The 19,380-nt window shown below is 46.7% G+C and overlaps 1 protein-coding gene across 5 annotated transcripts in view; it reads left to right on the top strand.

Annotated features, from left to right (window-relative positions):
* Positions 1-3,284: 3,284 nt before the first annotated feature.
* Mark2 (microtubule affinity regulating kinase 2) overlaps positions 3,285-19,380 on the top strand; it is a 66,919-nt gene continuing 50,823 nt past the window's right edge. For 3 of the 5 annotated variants that reach the window (XM_021152048.1, XM_021152047.1, XM_021152043.1), the window contains exon 1: positions 3,285-3,976. In XM_021152048.1, the coding sequence (XP_021007707.1) occupies positions 3,923-3,976 (54 nt within the window). In that variant the 5' untranslated portion in view covers positions 3,285-3,922. The remainder of the gene's footprint in view (positions 3,977-19,380) is intronic. The other 2 variants (XM_029472374.1, XM_029472372.1) reach the window with 1 other exon arrangement.

Below are 19,380 nucleotides of genomic sequence, written 5' to 3'. Positions count from 1 at the left end.
GAATTTGGGGTGGGGGCGTGGTATGGCCTCCATCCCTTTCCCCATCACTCTACAGCATTGCTTTCCCAGCTTCTTTCTCAGAGGTGGTGCTGGTGTGGAGCTGGTGGAGGGCATGGGGAGGCTTCCTGGAGTCCTGTGGATTCCTTTGCCTTACAGAATGCCTCCTTCCTCCTCCCTGCACCTGCACAGCTCTCACTGTGAGCAATTCTTGGGTGCCACTCAGTAATTCGGTCAGTCCTTTCTCTATGACCCTGGGAGCTCTCTCAGTTTCTTCACATTCATGGACCCAGACTCTGTCCCTCCTGTTGAGTTTAGGGTGAGGGTCAGGGGCATAGTTCCAGCTTCTATGGAACCATGGGCAGGGATAACTTAAAACAGAAGTCAGTCTGAGTTGAGCTATTACCTCTGCTTGGTGGGACTCCAACAGTGTGTTGTCATCTACAAAATCCATGCTTGAAAACTGTAATCAGGGCTGGAGATATGGCTCAGTGGTTAAAAGCACTCACTGCTCTTCCAGATGTCCTGAGTTCAAATCCAAGCAACCACATGGTGGCTCACAACAATCTGTAATGGGATCTGATGCCCTCTTCTAGTGTGTCTAAACAAGGACAGTATGTAGTTACATAAATAAATAAAACTTATATAAGAAAAAGAAAACTATAATCAAGATACAGTTAAAATGATACTTACAAAAGTCTTGTAATGTTTGAAGCAAGCCCATGGCTTTATGTTGGGCACAGAATGGACAGATTTGGTAAACTCCAGAGGAAAGGGAAGAGTGGACTCTGGTCCTACATGGACTTCCTGTTAAGAGCTGGGGGCTCTCCAAAGCTGAGAAAAACCCCAGAGTTGTTGAATTCAGCAAACCCACTTATCAACAGGGAGACTGAGGCCCAGAAAAGGAAAAAGACATCTTCAAGAGGTCTGGTCCTTTCACTGCACTATTCTGAGGTTTTGTTATCCTCCCTCCTACCCTCATACCAAGACAGGGACTTACTATGTTACCCAGGCCATCTCAAACCTCACTATGTAGAGCAGGCTGGCCTTGAACCAACAGAAATCCACCTCCATCTGCCTCCAAGTGCTAGGATTAAAAGCATGCCACCTTGCCCTGCTGGGGAATGTGTTTTAAATTTTAGTTTTAAGATCTTTATTTTTAGAGTTTTACCTGCTAGCCTGCATACCCACTATGCACATGTAGTGCCCATGTGCTAGCCTGCATACCCACTATGCACATGTAGTGCCCATGGAGACCAGAAGAGCTTTGTGAGCCACCATGGGACCAAACCCATGTCCTCTGAAAGAGCAGCAAGCTTGGAACTGCTGAGCCACCTCACCATCTACTTGTCTTGGTGGTTTGGTTTGGTTTTAGAGATGGGTGTTTACTGTGTAGCCCTGCTTGTCCTGGAACTCATTATGTAGGCCAGGCTGGCCTTGAACCATCTTTTCTTCTGCCTTTGCTTCTCTAGTGCTAAGATTACAGGGGCAGACCACCATACCCAGCTGGAGGAATCCTTTAGTTTTGGTTGTCTGTTTTATTTTATTTTATTTTTGGTTCTAGAGATTGACCCCAGGGCCTCCTTCATGGCATGGGAGTTAATTAAAGCTCTCCCACTATCCTACAACCCCAGGAATCCTTATCTTCAACACATGCCTATTCTTTTGCCATGAGTTTGTCTTAGAAGGGACATTTGAAATGAAAATGAAAATTAAATGGTCTCTCCAGACTTAAACATTGTAGAATATTTTAAAAGTCATTTAGGGCTGGGCACGGCAGTGCACACCTGCAATCTAAGTGGGAAATGAAGGCCAGGGGTCAGGAGTTCAAACCATCCTTGGTTACATATCATAGCCAGCCTGGGCTACTTAATACCCTGTTTCCAAAAACGCAAAAACAAAAGAACAACAAAAATTTGGATGGACAGGGTGGTTGGTGCACACCTTTAATCCCAGCTCTTGGGAAGCAGAGGCAGCTCCAGGAGTTCTTGGCCAGTCTGGTCTACAGAGGGAAATTGTGTCATAGAATCAAAACTAACAGCAGAAAGGAAATGTTATGTGTAATTTAAAGAAATATTTATTTGTATGTGTCTATGTTTGTGCTTTTATGGGTTTATGTGTATCACTTGCATGCGGTGCTGGTAGAGGCCAGAGGGCGTCAGTTCTTCCGGAAATGAAGTTACAAGGGGTAGGGAGCCATCTGATGTGGATGCTGGGACCTGACCAGGTTCTCTGGAAAATAGTACAGGCTCTGAATGAGCCAGCATTCTGACCCATGTTGTAGTATTTATCTATTTAACTTTTGTGTATATGAGTGTTTAGCCTGTATTCATGTCTGTGCAATCTAGTGGAAGCCAGAAGGTGTCAAACCACCTAGAACTAGTTAGACAGTTGTTAACCACCATATAGGTGCTGGGTACTAAAACTCAGTTCTCTGGGAGAGCAACCAGTCCTTCCTCTTGACTTCTGAACCATCTCTCCAACTCGTAATATATACATATACATACACACATATATAATTACATTTTTATTTAGTGTATAGGGTAGCATGCTCATGGAACAACGTTTTAGACTTGGTTCTCCCCTTTCACTATGTAGATCCCCATGGATCAAACTGAGTTATTTTGCTGGCCTTTGTTATGTCATTCCACGCCCCCAAGATCATGCAAGCATTTTTCTCAATACTGAAAAAAATACTGTACCCTAAAGGTGTGTGCCTATCCACTGTTAAGTTTCAAGGACGCTGACATGGTGCCTGTCCAACCTGGTGCTTGTCCCAGGCTTTACAGAGGAATGAGGGGACTGACTCAATATAAGGCTGACATGGACTTCTAGAAGCCAAGATAGTCTCAAGATGGGCGGGTGTGCAAAGCAGGAGACGGGCAATAGGATGACACTACATTTGGCAGTTGACTCACACATTGATAGCAAGGTTGAGCGATAAAGTGGGTTTTATGAGCTAAAAGACAAACATGCGGATGGGAAGTTGGCGTTAGACTCAAAGGACATCAGTTGTAGGAACAGCTAATAGCTGTATTTTCTAAGTCAAACAACAGGTACAGGTGACCCACGCCTGTTCAAGGTTTGAAAATAACCGAAAACTGACGGAAAGAAACGAAGAGATAGACTCTTCGCCTCGGCAGCTCTCGGGTGTTGCCGGAAATGGCTGACTACCGCTCTCGGCCGAGCGACGGAACGGGGGCGTGGCCGGCTTAGCACACGCGGAGCCTCTTCGGCTGTTTCCGGAAACTGCCGAAAGCTTGCTCCAAGTGGGCGGAGAAAGGCCGGTAGGCGTGGCTGCTGGTTGGCTCTGGAGGTGCGGGGAGTCTCTTCGTGGATTTCCGTAAACAGAGCCGAACCTCGGTCTTCGGAATCTAGGAGGTGCGCGCGTCCCCGGGGATTACCTTCTTCGGTAGTTTCCGGAATTCACCCATAGTCTGGGCCGAGAGGAAAAGGCTCTTCCCCCTCCCGTTCCTAGTTGTTTCGGATGTTTCCGGCTCTTGCCGGCGGAAAGAGCCGAGGGCTGGCGGTGGTGGCGGCCATGTTGGGAGCAGCAGGTCCGGCGGCGGCTGCCTGTGTGTCGGGCGCGGAGCAGTGCGGCTGAGGGCAGGGGAGGAGCGAGGCAGGCGGCCGGCTGCGGCGGTTGAGAGTAGGCGGAGCGGCGCGGCCGGGCCGAAAGGCGGCACAACCCAGCCGGGGGTCGGGGGGGGGGTGCGGTCCGGAGCCGCTCGGAGCCGGCGAGGCCTAGCCCGAGCGGTGCATCACCGGGCTGGCGTGAGCCATCGCCCGGCCTCCCCGCACCCCCGGCCGGGGCCCATGCAGCGGGTGCTCCTGCTGTGAGAAGCCCCGCCCGGCCGGGCTCCTAGCCTTCCCTTCCCTATCTTCCTCCAAGCTTCTCCATTCCCTCCCCTGAGATACCGGCGCCATGTCCAGCGCTCGGACCCCCCTACCCACGCTGAACGAAAGGGACACGGAGCAGGTAAGGAGCCCTCAGGGCTCCCCTAATTCTGTGACTGGGCCCCTGCACCTTACGGAGGCTCCCTCCCTCAGCTCTCCTCGTGCTCCTGCTTTCTTCTGCAAGCCTAGGCTGTCATCTGGCCCTGGGTTCCAGCCCTTCACATCCCTCTTCCGAATCCTGACCTGGGACCCACGTCGTCCTGACTGAGCTGCACACTTGTATCTCTGCCAAACGCCCCTCGCCTCTCACCGCCCTCCTGCGCTCTTCCGTGTTATCTCCCCAGCTTCCCCCTCTCTTCCCTTTTCTCTCAGGGGCCTTTCTGGTCTTCCTCCACCCACGCTTAAAGCAGCCACCTTCCTGCTCCTCGAATAACACCCCGCGATTTGCCGCGGATTGTTGCCCACCTCTTTCTGCATCTCTCTAGCTTTGTACCCTCTCTACCCGCACCGGCTCTCACAATCCTCGGTTTTCTCCCTCAAGAGTCCGTGTCTCGGGAGTGTGTTCTCGGTCCCTCTCCCCTTTCACTTCCCCAGCTTTTTCATCCTCCTTTCCCGTTCCAAATTGGGCTCTCCCTGTTGCTTGCAACCCACCAGCTCCACCCTCGTCACCTTTCCAAATCGTTCGCCTACTCCTTGCTCATCACTTTCCCTTCTTTTCGGCAGGAGCTCCCAGGCTCCTGGCACTGGCATGTGTCGCTTCCGTGTTTCCCATACAGCTGTCATGCGCATAGTTTTCCCACAGGTTGCCTTTGGGGTTCCAGTCACCGCTCCCTTCAGAGTCTTTGGATCACTCCTGTTCTCTTCCCCCTGGGGTTTGGCATTTAAGTCCTTGGGCCTCCTGTCTGAATGCTCTTCCAGATTATCCCTGGGCTCTCCCTCTACCGTGGGAAAGTCAGTGTTTTAGTCTGGCTGTATTAACATAACCTGTTGCTCAGTCTTTTGCGGGCTGCATCAGCTGCATCGGTCCCTACTTTACTGCCTACTTACACTGCAACACAAATTCGGATACTGTCTTTCTAAACTGGTGGCTGTCACTTCTCATAGTATCATAGTATCTTTCTTGTTTGTTACTTCCTATTGCTCAACCTTCCCCCATCTCTCTTACAATACCTCCTTAATCAGTGCTGCCTTTCCTGTCCTAATGGGTCTCCTCCTCCCCTCCCAGTCTGTTTACACCTTGTATGCTCGCTCTGTCCATTCCCTTTCTCTTAGCTAGCCTTTGCGGGTCCCAGGGTGTATGCTAACTGCTTATGCTGTGCACCAGCTCCTGGGCTGGCCTATGCTCTCCCTTTCTCATCCTGGCAATCACTGCTTTTTGTCACCCAAGCTTTTGCCTTTTCTGTGTCGTCCTCTCACCTATGAGCCAAGGCGTCCACTTCTCACTTCTCTCCTTTGTTTCATTGTCTCTAGTGTCCCTCTCTGCTTGCCTTTTGGACAGTCCCTTGCCTGTCACATGTTTCTGGGTGAATTTTACTAAACATAAACTTGTTGGAAAGGAGCAGGCTTTACTCAGCACACCCTGGTGTTTCCCTCCTGTTCCGTTTTCTCTGTAGCCAGGTAGGCTCGCGCCGCTGCTGTGTTTGCTTAGCATCAACTTCCTTCTTTGAGAACCCTCTTCATCTCTTTCCTTTCCCGTGCTTTGCTGCTGTTACTCTCCTGCTGTCTGTACCTGGAGCTGAAGAAGCATCCGGACAGTTTTCTGACAAGATGGACCCATAACACATAGGGACTGTGTGCTCCTGGGCCAGAGCAGGGGTTGAGAGGGAGGGACGGTTGACTGATTTCATGCCTGGGTCTGGCAGCTAGTCCTGCCTGGACAGAGATCTTCCGAAACTGAGGAGCTTGGTCTGTGTTGCACAGTCCCTTGCTTGCCAGCACTGTCTCTTGGGAAACACTTTGTCCAGGCTCTTCTGAGGCTGGTCCGTGCATCCTCCTTTCTCCTACTTCTCGCGGTAGCTAGACCTCAGTTAACTGGAGAACTTTCCCAGACTTGGTTATGAGCAGGGAGAAGGAGGCCAAGTGACTGACTGGCACTTTCAGGCATGTGGGGCGTGGTTGACCTGCCTGTTCCCCAGAGAGGCAGGCTGTGGAGGCACCGTGTTGGGCAGAGAGTGGCCTCAGTGTGGTTTCTTTGACTGTTTACTAAGTGTTAAATGCACTATTGGTCTGCTTGCTCTTTTGTTCTGTGTGCTCAGATGTGCTCCACACAGTATTGGATCATGAAGTTGAGGTTTGGTGCATGTACACTGATTTCAGGAGAGTGGTAATCAGTGGCCAGTTTGGCACATGAGCTGCTCCATGATAACTTAGTCCAGATCAGAGGCTGCCTTGTCATTCTGCTCCTCTTAGGCTCCATTTCTGTTCTTCGTGGACTGAGCTGTGTGCAGTCAGTTCCTGATTCTCCACTTGCACTGTCAGCTTCATGTTCTGCCACCGCCTTCGAAAAAACTTGGACTTGGAAAAGCTAGGTGCACACCCTTCCAGGTGCCTCACTGTTTCTCTTTGTTTCTTGTGCTGCTGATTTGCTCAGAGCCTTGTTCTTGATAGACACGTTATACTCCCCAGCCCAACCCTGTGTGCTTTAGAAACAAAAACAAAAAGCAAAAGTCAGCTCCTCAACATCCACCTTCTTCAGAGTAGACCCGGCTACCAGGTTGAAACTAAATACCTTCTCCTCAGTCCATTGCACATAGTAAAGCCACAGTGGGAGCTCAGTCATTGCAGTCACCTCAGTGTTAGGAAAGAAAAAGCAAAGAATTTGGCGGGGCAGGTCCCTCTCCACCGTCACCTTATTTAGATTTAAATTAGTTAAGCTGGTTTTTACCAGAGAATAAGTAAGCAAACTTGTGTGGATGTTTCCAATCTCTTCCTTTTCTCCTTCTTTAAAATTGTGGCTGATAAGCTGTTTCTAGGAGCTCTTTGATCACTTCTGAAACACACACAGAACATGTTGAAGCATAAAAATAAACCTTATGTTGCAGAAGATTGCCTGTTTGCTGTCAACTCTGCTTCTAACAGTGAAAGTAGATAAAAGAAAGTCAAGCTCTGTCTTGAAGATAATTTTGGGGACACCTGATTTCAGATGTGCACTATCACCAGAGATGGCTTCCTTTTGCAGGATTCTGACCTGGGGCTAGTGGTTTTGGGGTTTCTAAAGTCTGTGAGCTGAGCTTTCTGTGAGCTGCTTTTCCAAATGCCTCTGTTGGCCTGGAGGCTTCCCAGCCTTGAAAGTAATCAGCAAGATGACTGTTTGTCTTCCAGCCAGCAGCAGCCTTAACAGTCAAGTGTGGAGAAGGGTACAACTTCCAGAGTTCACCCACCCCAGGCTAGCGCTTTCCCTAACTTTTGGGGGAGGGGACACATAGCTTCAGACCCTGGAAACAGAGTATCTGATAGAAAACAGGAGCCTTTTGCTTCCCATCAGTCAAATGACAGTTCTGCCCCCAACTCTTCTAGAGAGTGGGTGGCAGAATATATTCTCAAAGAGGAGTCTGGAAGATTGAAGAAGAGGACAAATCTAAGTTATAGAATCCTACAAAAACATACTGCTCAGGGCTGACAAAATGGCTTAATGGGTAAGGGCACTTGCCACCAAGCCTGATGGCCTGAGTTCGATCCCTGAGATTCACATACTTGGTGGAAGAGCTGAACCTCACTCTGGCAAGATACTAATATACACACATGCTCGTTCTCTCTCTCCCTCTCCCTCTCTGTCTCTCTGTCTCTAAATACATGTGGTGGTAGTGGTGGTGGTGGTGGTGGTGGTTGATAAGGATAACAGCAGCATCAGAAAGCCTCATACCCAGCAGTATAGAGCGGAGGCAGGCTCAGGTCCAAGTTCTGTCTGAGCTACAGGATAAATTCAAGGCTAGCAACTTAGTGAGACTCTGTCTCTCAAGATCCAAAGTAAAAAGACTAGCTATAATTTAGTGGTGTAGCATTTGCCTAACATGCACATGGCTGAAGGTTTGCTTTCCATTAAGGTGAATGTGAGAACGGGCTTGGTGGAAGAATTAAGCCATTCCATAGACACATTGTGAGATTCCAGTTTCCTTTTGGTCAACACTGGTCTGAATACTTTATTTTTGATGATGTGGGATTCTGTGATTTGACTCTTGATGATGAGGTGGGGCTCTGCCTTCAGGGTGTGGATGTGAGTGAATGTCAGACCTCACAGTTTAATCTGCTGGACCTTAGAGAGTCTATGTGAGGCTTGTTAGAGTCATGTCTCTCTGAAACTTGACAGTGACGCTGTACTTTTTGACCTTAAAAGTGATTGTCGAGTGAATTATAATAATGCTGCTCCATCCTGAGTGTTTGGGTAGCTAGCTACACAGATAAACAAGTAAGAGGCTGGAAGTTGGCCGGCTTTGGAGTGAAATCATTTGCATAGGGCTAGGTGTGTCTTTTATGCTGTGACCATAGTTTGGGCTGAAAATCTTGGGCATACATGTCTTGGCCTAGCTGATACTTAGGAGGTAAAAAGAGGTGGAGAACCTTGTTTGCCTGAGAGGTTTGTACAGTGAGATCTCTCAGGAGTCAGCATTTCTCTGGCTGATGGTCTCCCTGTGGAAGAACAGCCAGATTCTCAAAGGGCATTTGACCAAGACTAGCTCCAGGCCTTCATGAACTGTTTTCTCATGGAGCACTTAGCTACCTACCTAACTGGCATTTGTCTTCCCTCAGGAGCTTCTACAATGGCCCTACATATGTATTATGTTGACTTGAATGAATATTTTATGCTTAGAATGCAGTCAGGCCTCAGACTTTGTGGCACATTATTGACAAGTGGGTTGGGGGCTGGGTACCACCTTTGGCCCCATGATAGTGTCTGTGCTAAATGGACTCCCCCTCAGCAGCACTTTGAAGCCCCTTAATGGGTTGGGATGTGGTAACTTCAGCAGATGGAAAGGGCCAGGAGGCAGCCTGGCCACCTAAGCCTTAGGCTGCCTGGTCAAGGTTTCTGCTGTACCCAGGCCCAGGCTCAGCTGCTTCCCTCTGCTTGGTTAAGTTGGGAGCCCAGCTGGCTGGCCTCTGTGCTGAGGGGATGATGTGTGGAGGGCTGGCTTTGCTCCCTTCTGCTTATGTTGCTGCTGCCAGGCTTGATGCTTTCCTACCAAAGCAAAAACTCAGAGATAGATGGAAAGGTTGGTGTTTCAGCTTGGCCTTTCCTTGGAATCTCAGCAAGATGACAAACAGGATAGGTGACTGAGTTTCCTTCTCTTGATGGGAGATTCCAGTATTTGTCGTTTTGCATTTGAAGCTTGGGTTCTCTAGGCTTTCTCCCAGCCTTCATCAAACATGAGTGTGAGTCACTGGAGTGTTAGCTGCGTGCTTTCCCCTTCTGTTTGAGCACAGGGAAGAATAAGCCTTTACAAACCTGGGGGAGGAACTCACCCTTTCCCCATGCTGGCACTGGAGGCTGCAGGCCAACCCTGCTTAGCCTAGCAGAGTGGTACTGCCCCCACCACAACCTTTTGGGATAGCCATTGAGTACCATCGTTATTTACTTGTTTGTTTGTTTGTTTGTTTTAGACATGGTTTCTCAGTATAGACTTGGTAGTCCTAGAACTCACTCTGTAGAACTGGCTGGCTCCAACCCCATAGAGATCCTCCTGCCTCAGCTCTTCATTTATTTTTTAATTTAAAAAATTACTTTTATATCCAGGCATGGTAGCACGTACCTTCAATCCCAGTGGAGGCAGGTATCTTTGAGTTTGAGGCCAGCCTGGTCTACATAGCAAGTTCTAGGACAGCCAGGACTACATAGAGAGACCCTGTCTCCAACAAACGAAAACAAAAATTATTAGTATTTTAATAAGGTCTTAGCCGGGCGTGGTGGCGCATGCCTTTGATCCCAGCACTTGGGAGGCAGAGGCAGGCGGATTTCTGAGTTCAAGGCCAGCCTGGTCTACAAAGTGAGTGCCAGGACAGCCAGGGCTACACAGAGAAACCCTGTCTCAAAAACCAAAAAAAAAAAAAAAAAAAGGTCTTTTTTCTGATGGGGACTTTAAATTTTTTCTTACTATTTTATGTGTATATGTGTCTGCCTGTGTATTTTTGGACCACCTGTATACCTGGTACCTAAGAAGGGCAGAAGAGGGCATTGGATCATAGGTTCTCTAAAAGAGCAGCTAGTGCTCTTAACCTCTGAGCCATCTTTTCCGCGCCCAAATCCCTGCTTTTCTTTTGCTTGCTTGTATGTAGCTCTGGCTTTGCCTTTGGATTAAAGGCATGCACTACTACCACATGGTTACATGCAGCTGTGATGAGAGTTAACCCAGGTTCTCTGGAAGAGCAGTGTATACTCTTAACCTCTGAGCCATCTCTCCAGCCCCCTGCTATTGCTCTTAGATTGGGATGGGACAACCAATTTTGAAACAGTACCAAGAGAATCTGGCCTCTTGGTTTCCAGTTATCTCTCCGAAAGAGAGGGCTTCCCTGTTTCTTGCTCTGCTCAGTGCCCCCCTCCTCCTTCTGGGGTGTGTATCCCTTGATCTGTATGTCTTTGTCTGGCATGCTATCTGTAGGTTCTTTCTACAGGTGTCTTGTCTTTGGGTTTGTACTCACTTCTACTTTGAGATATTCTCATTAGCACAGTGGTGTACAAAATCATTAAATTTAGGCTTGTGAAAGCAAGGATAAGGCATAGGTTTTGGTAGGACAGGTGGAGTTGGGTGCTCATACTGGCTTGGGGTCCTTGGGGGCAGGTAGGTGAGGTAGACATGGGGAAAGAAAGGGGAGAGCTGTATTCAGTGATTGCTCCTAGCCACCCTTCTGGCCTTTTTTTTCTCCATGTGAGGTAGGTAGAGCAGGCTCTGGGCTACACAGTAGAACCTGTCAAGCTGGTTTTGCACAGGGCCAGCCTGTCTTCCCTTGTCCTCTCTGGGAAATTGGCAACACAGAGGTCAGCCTCCTGTAGACTGAACGGAGCTGCTGAGTTTGTATGACCTCAGTAAACAACCTCCCACCCTCTGCAAGTACCCAAATGAGTATGGGAATTGGATCTCCTCTTCTGAAAGCTTTTTCAGCACCCCGTGCTGATCCTCAAATCAACTGATCTGTTTTATGTACTTTCCTTGGAAGCTGTAAGGTACAGTTTCTTTTCTTTGGCCCCCTTGGCACTCATTTGTCAAAGGGTCCCACATCCCTAAGGAAGGGTTTGGGGTCTGTGGTTGGTTCCTCTTTTGGAGTGTGGAAGAGAATTGGGAATCCTGAGTCCTGGCTCCTGTGATGTAGACAAACTCAATGACCTCAGACCCTTTGAGTGTGTGCTCTGTGATGCAACTGCCCGAGGCTTCCAGGAGGATTAAAGGGGAACAGCTTTTGGCCTTTGAAAACATACAGGCACTTAGCCATAGTTTGTCTTCTGAGAATTATCAGTTGTTTGGATGTTATAGGGGTCTTCCTCAGGGAGTAGACTGAGCCAGGTTCTAAGGCTCAGTAGCCAGTACTGGAAGGTGGAACAGGAATGTTTTCCCATTCTCTTCAAAAGCAGAAAATCCAATGCATGGAAGCTTTGTAATTTGATTTAAGCTATTTGTAGATAGCTCCAGCCTAGGTGCTGGCTCCTTCTGTTACTGTGGTAGTGACCTGCTTGTTGTGAGAATTGTTTGCCCAGAGTTGTATTACTGATACCCCAGATGCAGGGCGCACTCCTCCTTCCACCTTGTGTACCTTGCTTCCCCTGTGCCTTCTCTCCTACCTCACCTCCACTGTCACTGCATGTACTGTTTGCTTGTTGCTTTAGTAGTGTTGAGCTCTCTCACTCCCTCTTTCCTTTGCCTCCTCTCCCTTCTTTTCTTGTCCCTGCTAGGACTAAACCCAGGGCCTCCTGCCTATTAGGCAAGCACTCTGACCTATATTCCAGACCTCCACAGATGTTCAAAATGACGGGCTCTCTAGTCATAGGAAGTATATTCCTTTGGCCTGCCTGGTGTAGCATAGCACTGAGGTGAGCTTCTAGCAGAATTAAGAGATCCTAGTATGTTTTGAGATTCATTAAATGGTCCTTCTGTAATTATGAGCAGGTTTGGGGCTAAATTCCCTGGAATCATGGTCAGCCTCTACTGTGTCCTTAGCGTCTTTCACTCTTCTGCCCAGCCACTCATCTTTGTAAAGTGGAGTAATGACAAGTACCTATTTTAGCTCCTATGGTGCAGGTCTTGGAGAGCCGAGGCAATAAGATTGCAAGTTAAAAGCCATCTTGGGCTATATAGCAAGATCCGGTCTCAAAACAACAACACAGAACAGCTATCTTGTAGGGATGTTTGTAAGCCATAGTGCATGTAAAGTTGTTAGAAGGATGTATGGATCGGAACTACTATTCCAGTTGAACGACTAAGTGTGTTTCTCTGAGGAACTCACAGCTCTAAGTGAGCAGAAGGGATGATGCTAGAATTTCTCTGCCATTGCTTAAAGAACTCTTGTTCTTCCCTGCCTTCCCAGCAGCCACCATCCCATAGGTGTGTTTTCCTTTTCTTTTCTTTCTGAGTTCAGTTTCTAGCATCAAGTGGTTCACAACTACTTGTAACTCCAGTTGCAAGGGATTAGACATCATCTTCTGGCCTCTTTGAGTGTATACACACACACACACACACACACACACACACACACACACACACACGTTTAAAAAAACATACATGAAGCTGTCCAGCAGCACTTTATTTCTTTCAGATAGCTAATTAAAAAAAACAAAACAAAACAAGTTAGAATTGGTAGAAAACATGCCAGCAGTGGTGGTGCACACCTTTAATCCTAGGTGGTAGAGGCAAGTGGATCTCTTGAGTTGGAGGCCAGCCTACTCCACAGTGAATTCCAGGGCAGCCAGGGCTACACCCTATATGCTCTTTCTCCGCCCCCCCCCTTTTTTTAAGCTTCAATAATAGGGTTTTTTTATTATTACTATTAAAATTACTACTTAGCCGGGTGTGGTGGCGCATGCCTTTAATCCCAGCACTTGGGAGGCAGAGGCAGGCGGATTTCTGAGTTTGAGGCCAGCCTGATCTACAGAGTGAGTTCCAGGACAGCCAGGGCTACGCAGAGAAACCCTGTCTTGAAAACAAACCTTACTCCTGACTGCCTGTCTGTATTTCAGTGTCATCAGTCTCGTCAGTGAATGTGCAGGCTTATTAATGACGGGAAGCCCGAAGTTACACTAGAACTGAGAGCCCAGTGTTAGAGGGCATCCACCCTTCCTCACTCAAGGCTACCTCTCTCAGGGCAGTCTTTCACCACAGTCCTTTTCTCTGTGTGCTGAGTGTTGACCCTTTGGCTATTAGAGAAAGCTGTTTCTCTTACAGACCACATGGGCCTTAGCAGGCAATTGAGGGTTGCTTTTTCCTCAGCAGAGCAGCCTTCAAGGGCATATTCTTTTTTTTTTTTTAAGATTTATTATTATTATTATTATTATATCTAAGTACACTGTAGCTGTCTTCAGATGCACCAGAAGAGGGTGTCAGATCTCATCACAGATGGTTATGAGCCACCATGTGGTTGCTGGGATTTGAACTCAGGACCTTCGGAAGAGCAGTTGGTGCTCTTAACCACTGAGCCATCTCTCCAGCCCTCAAGGGCATATTCTTGTTACCTCTCCTTTCAAATGAATAAAGAGGTGCAGCTTGTGAGTGTGGACTTGGAGTCTTAGGCTGAGATTGTGGTCTACATTGGTTCCTTGTTTCAGTGTTTTAGTGTCTTTGGAGCCTGAATGCTCTGTCAGAGTAGAAAGTGAGTTGATGGGGTTTTTACACTGCAGCCTGGCCAGGAAGGAAGGTAACAGCAATGCTTCAGAGCTCAGCAGCAGCTTTTCCCTGTGTTTCTCTTCCTTTCCACCCTCTACCAGCTCGTCACATTCTTACTGATTTTCTTGTTTGGTGTGTTTGAACTCTGCTTTATCCTGTCCACTCATGTTCCTGACATTTCAGGCTTTCATCTGCTTGTCCCACTCTCTTTACCTGTTTACCTCTCTGAAGAAAGGCTTTTTTTTCCTTTCAGGCTAGTCTTGCTATGTACCCCAAACTGTCCTTGATCCTCTGGCCTCAGCCTTTTATGTTAGGATTACAGATGTGCTGTGCCACCTCTTCTCCTGTTGTGTGTGAGTATCTATCTGTGTGTAATTTTATTTTATGTTTGTGGGTGTTTGTATGAGCATGGGTGACTGCACCACTGTGTGCCTGGTGTTCTCAGAGGCTGGCCAGAAGAGGCTTTGAATCCTCTGGGACTAGAGTTACAGATGGTGATAAGCTATTGGGAATTGAACCAGAGTTCTTTGGAAGAGCACTCGGTGCTCTTAACCACTGAGCCATCCCCAACCGTAGAGTTAATGTGTGTGGGTACATGCATACATGTTACAGTGCTTGCGTAGATCAGAGAACAACTTTGAAGAGTCAGTTCTCTTCTTTCACCATGGCTCTGGATATGTAACTCAGGTTGTCAGTTGTGGTGGCAAACACCTCTCCCCATTGAACCATCTCACTAGCCCATGACAGAGATTTTCTTGAATCCCAGACCCACCCACTCCTGTCCTCTGTCTATTGCTTTGATTTCTGCATAGGTAAAGGTCTGTTTTATTGTTCTGGTACTGGGGATCCCACAGTAACAGTGAGCCACATGCCCAGCCCTGGGTTTGCTGCTCTAAGAAACAAGTCCCTGCTGGGCATCAGGACACACCTCTAATACTAGCAGTTCAGAATCTGAGGCTGGAGGATTGAGGGATACATAGCAAGAGCCTGTCTCAAAAAACAAACCAAAAAACCCAAAACAAAACAAAAACCAAAAAACCAAACACAAACAAAGGGAAGAAGGCCAGGTGTACATCTGTAATCCTAGCACTTGTAGGCTCCTGCATAGGGTTGGGAAATCAAGACCAGTTTGGGCTGGCTGTACAGAGATCCTGTTTCACAGGAGAAAAACAGTAATCAAAAAAAATAAGTAAAATGAAAAAGAAAAATGTAAGTTGGTCTTTTGCTACGTTGTAGGTTCTTTTCTTTTCTTTTCTTTTTTTTTGGTTTTTCGAGACAGGGTTTCTCTGTGTAGCTCTGGCTGTCCTGGAACTCACTCTGAACACCAGGCTAGCCTCGAACTCAGAAATCCGCCTGCCTCTGCCTCCCGAGTGCTGGGATTAAAGGCGTGCACCACCACGCCTGGCTGCTTCTTTTCTTCCATCCTTCTCAACCCTTTTTTTTTCTTCCACTCTTTCAACTCCCTAACACTAGGGAAGAAAGAAAAAAGGATAGAGAGGGAAGAGACCCGGAATGGGTTTGGAAAGGAGGCGATGCTACTTACTGATTGAGTTCCTTGGGGCAGATTTGATCCTCACCAGCAGGATATCTAATTTCTTCTTGTTTCTTCTTTTCACAAGACTACTTAACAAATGGCAACCAACAACAACCCATCAACCAACACCCTGTTAGAATTCCAAACATCACACACACAGTCACACAATGGCAGAAACTGTCTGCATCTGGCAACATCAAACCCCTGCTAGAGCAGGAGGCAAATCATGGCTGCTGTGGGCAGTCTGAAGCAGCCCATATCCCACACATGGGATTAAAGTGAAATCATATTCTTGTAATATTTTTGACTCTTTTTTTTTAAAGAAACCAGCCGGGCGGTGATGGCGCACGCCTTTAATCCCAGCACTCGGGAGGCAGAGGCAGGCGGATTTCTGAGTTCGAGGCCAGCCTGGTCTACAGAGTAAGTTCCAGGACAGCCAGGGCTACACAGAGAAACCCTATCTTGAAAAGACAAAAACAAAAAACAAAAAAACAAAAAAAGAGAAAGAAACCAAAACAGACAAACAAGTTTTTTTTTTTTTTTTTTCTATGCCTTTGTTTGTCAAGCCAGGCTTGTAGAGCTTACCACTTTAAAGAGTGAATCTTAGTTTCCTTGGTGGCAGAATCCTAAACCAGTTCCTGCTGACCTATCAGGAATGCTATAAGTTTAGATAGACCCTGTTCTGGGGTAGTGCTTGTTAATTTTGGGTAATACAATGTTAAGTTTGGTTTTCACTATAGTTTGGAAGTTCTAAGTGTTACCTAGAGCCCTTCTGGTCAGAATTACTTTTATTGAAATATAAATACTGTATTTAAGTTCTTTTTGATTGTTTTGTTTTTCCAGACAGGGTTTCTTTGTATACCCCTGGCTGTCCTTGAACTTTTTCTGTAGACCAGGCTGTCCTTGAACTTGGAGATCACCTGCCTTTGCCTCCCAAGTGCTGAGATTAAAGGCATGCGCCACCACTGCCTGATTTTTTTTTTTTCTTTTAATGTGTGGGGATTTTTGTGCGTGCGTGAGTGTGTCTTGATGTGTGACCATGAATATGGGTAAAGGCCAATGAACACTAGATGTTTGGCTCTGTCACTCACTGCCTTACTTCCTTGAAACAAGGTTTCTCACCTGAAGCCCTGATGCCTGATGTTTTGGTTAGGCTGGCTGGCCAGCAAACTCTTGGGATCTGTCTGTCTCTGTTACCTGGAATACTAGGGTTATAAGCATGTGTGGCCATGCCTGGTTTTTCCATGGTTGCCAAGGATCTGACCTCAGGTCTTCAGGCTCGAATGATGGCTGGTCTAACTCACCGAGCCATCTCTCCAGCCCCTGAATCCCTCATTCTCATCTCCTCACTGGTGTGGCAGTGGTGTCTTCCAAGGGCTGACTGATGTATGAGGACTCTTCACTGATGGCTCAAGAGGTAAATTTCTGTATTCTTGTGTTTTCAAGAATTTTCAGAGTAGTAGTTTCAGGTAAAAATATGGAGTTTTCAATAATGAACTCAGTCTATTCTTGGTTGGACCTTTAGTTGTGTCCTCATTAATCCAGTTTAGCTATACTTTCCATCATTTATCAACTTCGCTGTTCCCTAAGAAGTCATTGTTTTAGAAGCTACATTTGACACCTAAGGAAACAACAAGAAAAAATAGCTTGTGAAACTTACTTGTAATGACATTTGGAAAAACTTCTAATTTAGACCTTTTAATTTCTAATTTATTTTAGCATCTTATTCTACTTTATCCTAAAGTAAATAAAAACTTACGTTTCTTCCATACTCAAGGATGAATTGTTGGTTTTAAAAAAAATAAAATTAGGCCAATGAGATGCCTTAGTGGGCAAAAATAAAATGAAATTAGAAAACTTGCTGATTCAATCCATCTATGTAACTCTTGCTTAAAAATATTGGGAGAGAAAAGATATCTAGGATCAGGGGAAGTAACTGACCTGGTAGAGTACTTTAAGCACACACAAAGTTCAGTGTGTGGGTTATGCCTGTAATTTCAGCTTGTGGGAGATGGAGGCAGGAGTTCAGTCATCAGATCATAGAGTCAGTTTGAGTCTAGCCTGAGATACATGGGACTCACCCTCCCTCCCTTCCTTCCTTCCTTCCTTCCTTCCTTCCTTCCTTCCTTCCTTCCTTCCTTCCTTCCTTTCTTCGAGACAGGGTTTCTCTATAGCCCTGGCAGTCCTGGAACTCACTTTGTAGACCAGGCTAGCCTGGAACTCAGAAATCCGCCTGCCTCTGCCTCTTAAGTGCTGGGATTAAAGGCGTCTTGTTTATAGAATTTTAAAGATTTTATTTTGATTATTTTAGAATTATGTGTATGTGTGGGTATATGCACATGAGTGAAGGTATCCTTGAGGGTAGAGGCATTGGGTGTTCTGGAGCTGGAGTCCTAGATGGTTGTTAAGCCACCTTACCTGGGTGCCTTGCACAGAACTTGCATCCTCGATCTAGCTGAGCGCTCTGCGGCTCTGTATTTGCAGCACTCACAAGTTGTCACAGAGGAGTTTCTCCGTATGCTTACTCACTCAGCCGCACACACAGCATGCTACGTATTCAAAGGGTGAGGTACTTTTTTTTTTGTTTGTTTTCTTTTTTGAGACAGGGTCTTACTCTGTAGCCATGTCTGACATCTGGGGCTTGCAACATAGACCAGGCTGTCCTTGAACTCGAGATCCATCTGCCTCTACCACCCTGGTACTGGGAATAAAGGCATGTGCTACCACAGCCAATGGCTTTTGACTTTTTGAATCTCATAAATTACCCTGGAACAGCTTCATCTCCACTCATACTGATGGTGTAAAGGCAGTGGCAGGGAAAACCACTAAGAATTCAAGTGGTAGCACCAACCTGCCCGTGGCCAGGGTGGTCCTTTCAGCTACATGTTTTCCACAGGAAGAAAAATCATCTGCATATGAGAGTGGCCTGGATGAAGAGCTGACAACTAGTGGTTTTTCATTCTTAGAGCCTTTAATAAAGCCTTCAATACCTTTGCTGGGTACGGTGGCATGTTCCTTTAATCTCTGCACTCAGGAGGCAGAGGCAGGTAGATCTCTGAGTTTGAGGCCAGCCTGGATTCAGCTGTCGAGTGAGTTCCAGGGCCGTCAGCTCACTCCCAGCTGTAGTGCAGCTCCAGCTTCTGGGAATCCTACTCATCTGGCCTTGCCTGGCACCTGCATTCATAGACATAGACAGACATATAATTAAATGATCTTTTTAAAGCGCAGATATTCCAGTGGATAAATACAAAACATTGAATACAGATGTGTGCATTAGCTGACTATGGTAGTGCTTCCCTATGATCCTGGCATGTGGGTGGTTAGGCAACAGGATTGCCATGGAGGCCAGGCTAGCAAGATCATGCCTCCAAAATAATATTTTGAGGGTATATCTATAGGGTAGAGTGTCTTTTAGCACATCTATGTTATATAATCTGCTCAGGATATTTTTGAGTCAACTCAAACAAACAAGCAGCAATAATAATGTCTCTTATATCCTTGGTGATTAAATGCAAAGTATCCATAAAGCATTTCTGTCATATGTTGTCCTGTGATAGAAAGTCACATGTGGATGGAGCTAGACCACCAGCTACATGGGTCATTTGAACTTGAAATAATGACTGATGTACAAACTGGTTATCCATTCTTGAAAAGTTTTTTCTTTTGTTTTTGTTTTGTTTTTTGTGTTTTTAGAAATAAACAAAGTGAACTTGTCAAGTTTTCAAGCAGAAGTTAAATTTGGGGTGCTAGATTCCCTGACTTGCTTCCGTGCACACTGTGTCATCAGTGGATACAGTGGGTCTGCATTTGTGGAGACTGAGTGTCCCTTCCCACTTGCTGAAAAGGGCAATGCCTTATTTATTATTGTTTGATCTATCTACATTTATACTGTTGTTCCTGCAGCAGCAGCCTAGGCTAGCCCAGCCAAGACTGAGGCCAAGAAAGAATCAGAGGAGTCAGATGAGGACATGGGACTTTGGTGTCTTGTTTGTTTGTTTGTTTTGAGACAGGGTTTCTCTGTATAGCCCTGGCTGTCCTGGAATTCACTCTGTAGACCAGTCTGGCCTCAAACTCAGAAATCCATCTGCCTCTGCCTCCCAAGTGCTGGGATTAAAGGCATGCGCCACCACGACCGGCTGATTTTTTTTTTTT

Source organism: Mus caroli, chromosome 19 (genome assembly GCF_900094665.2).
Source record: "Mus caroli chromosome 19, CAROLI_EIJ_v1.1, whole genome shotgun sequence".
NCBI classification, from domain to species: Eukaryota; Metazoa; Chordata; class Mammalia; order Rodentia; family Muridae; genus Mus; species Mus caroli.
Note: the sequence above shows the minus strand (reverse complement) of the source record. Positions and strands in the feature narration are given on the sequence as shown.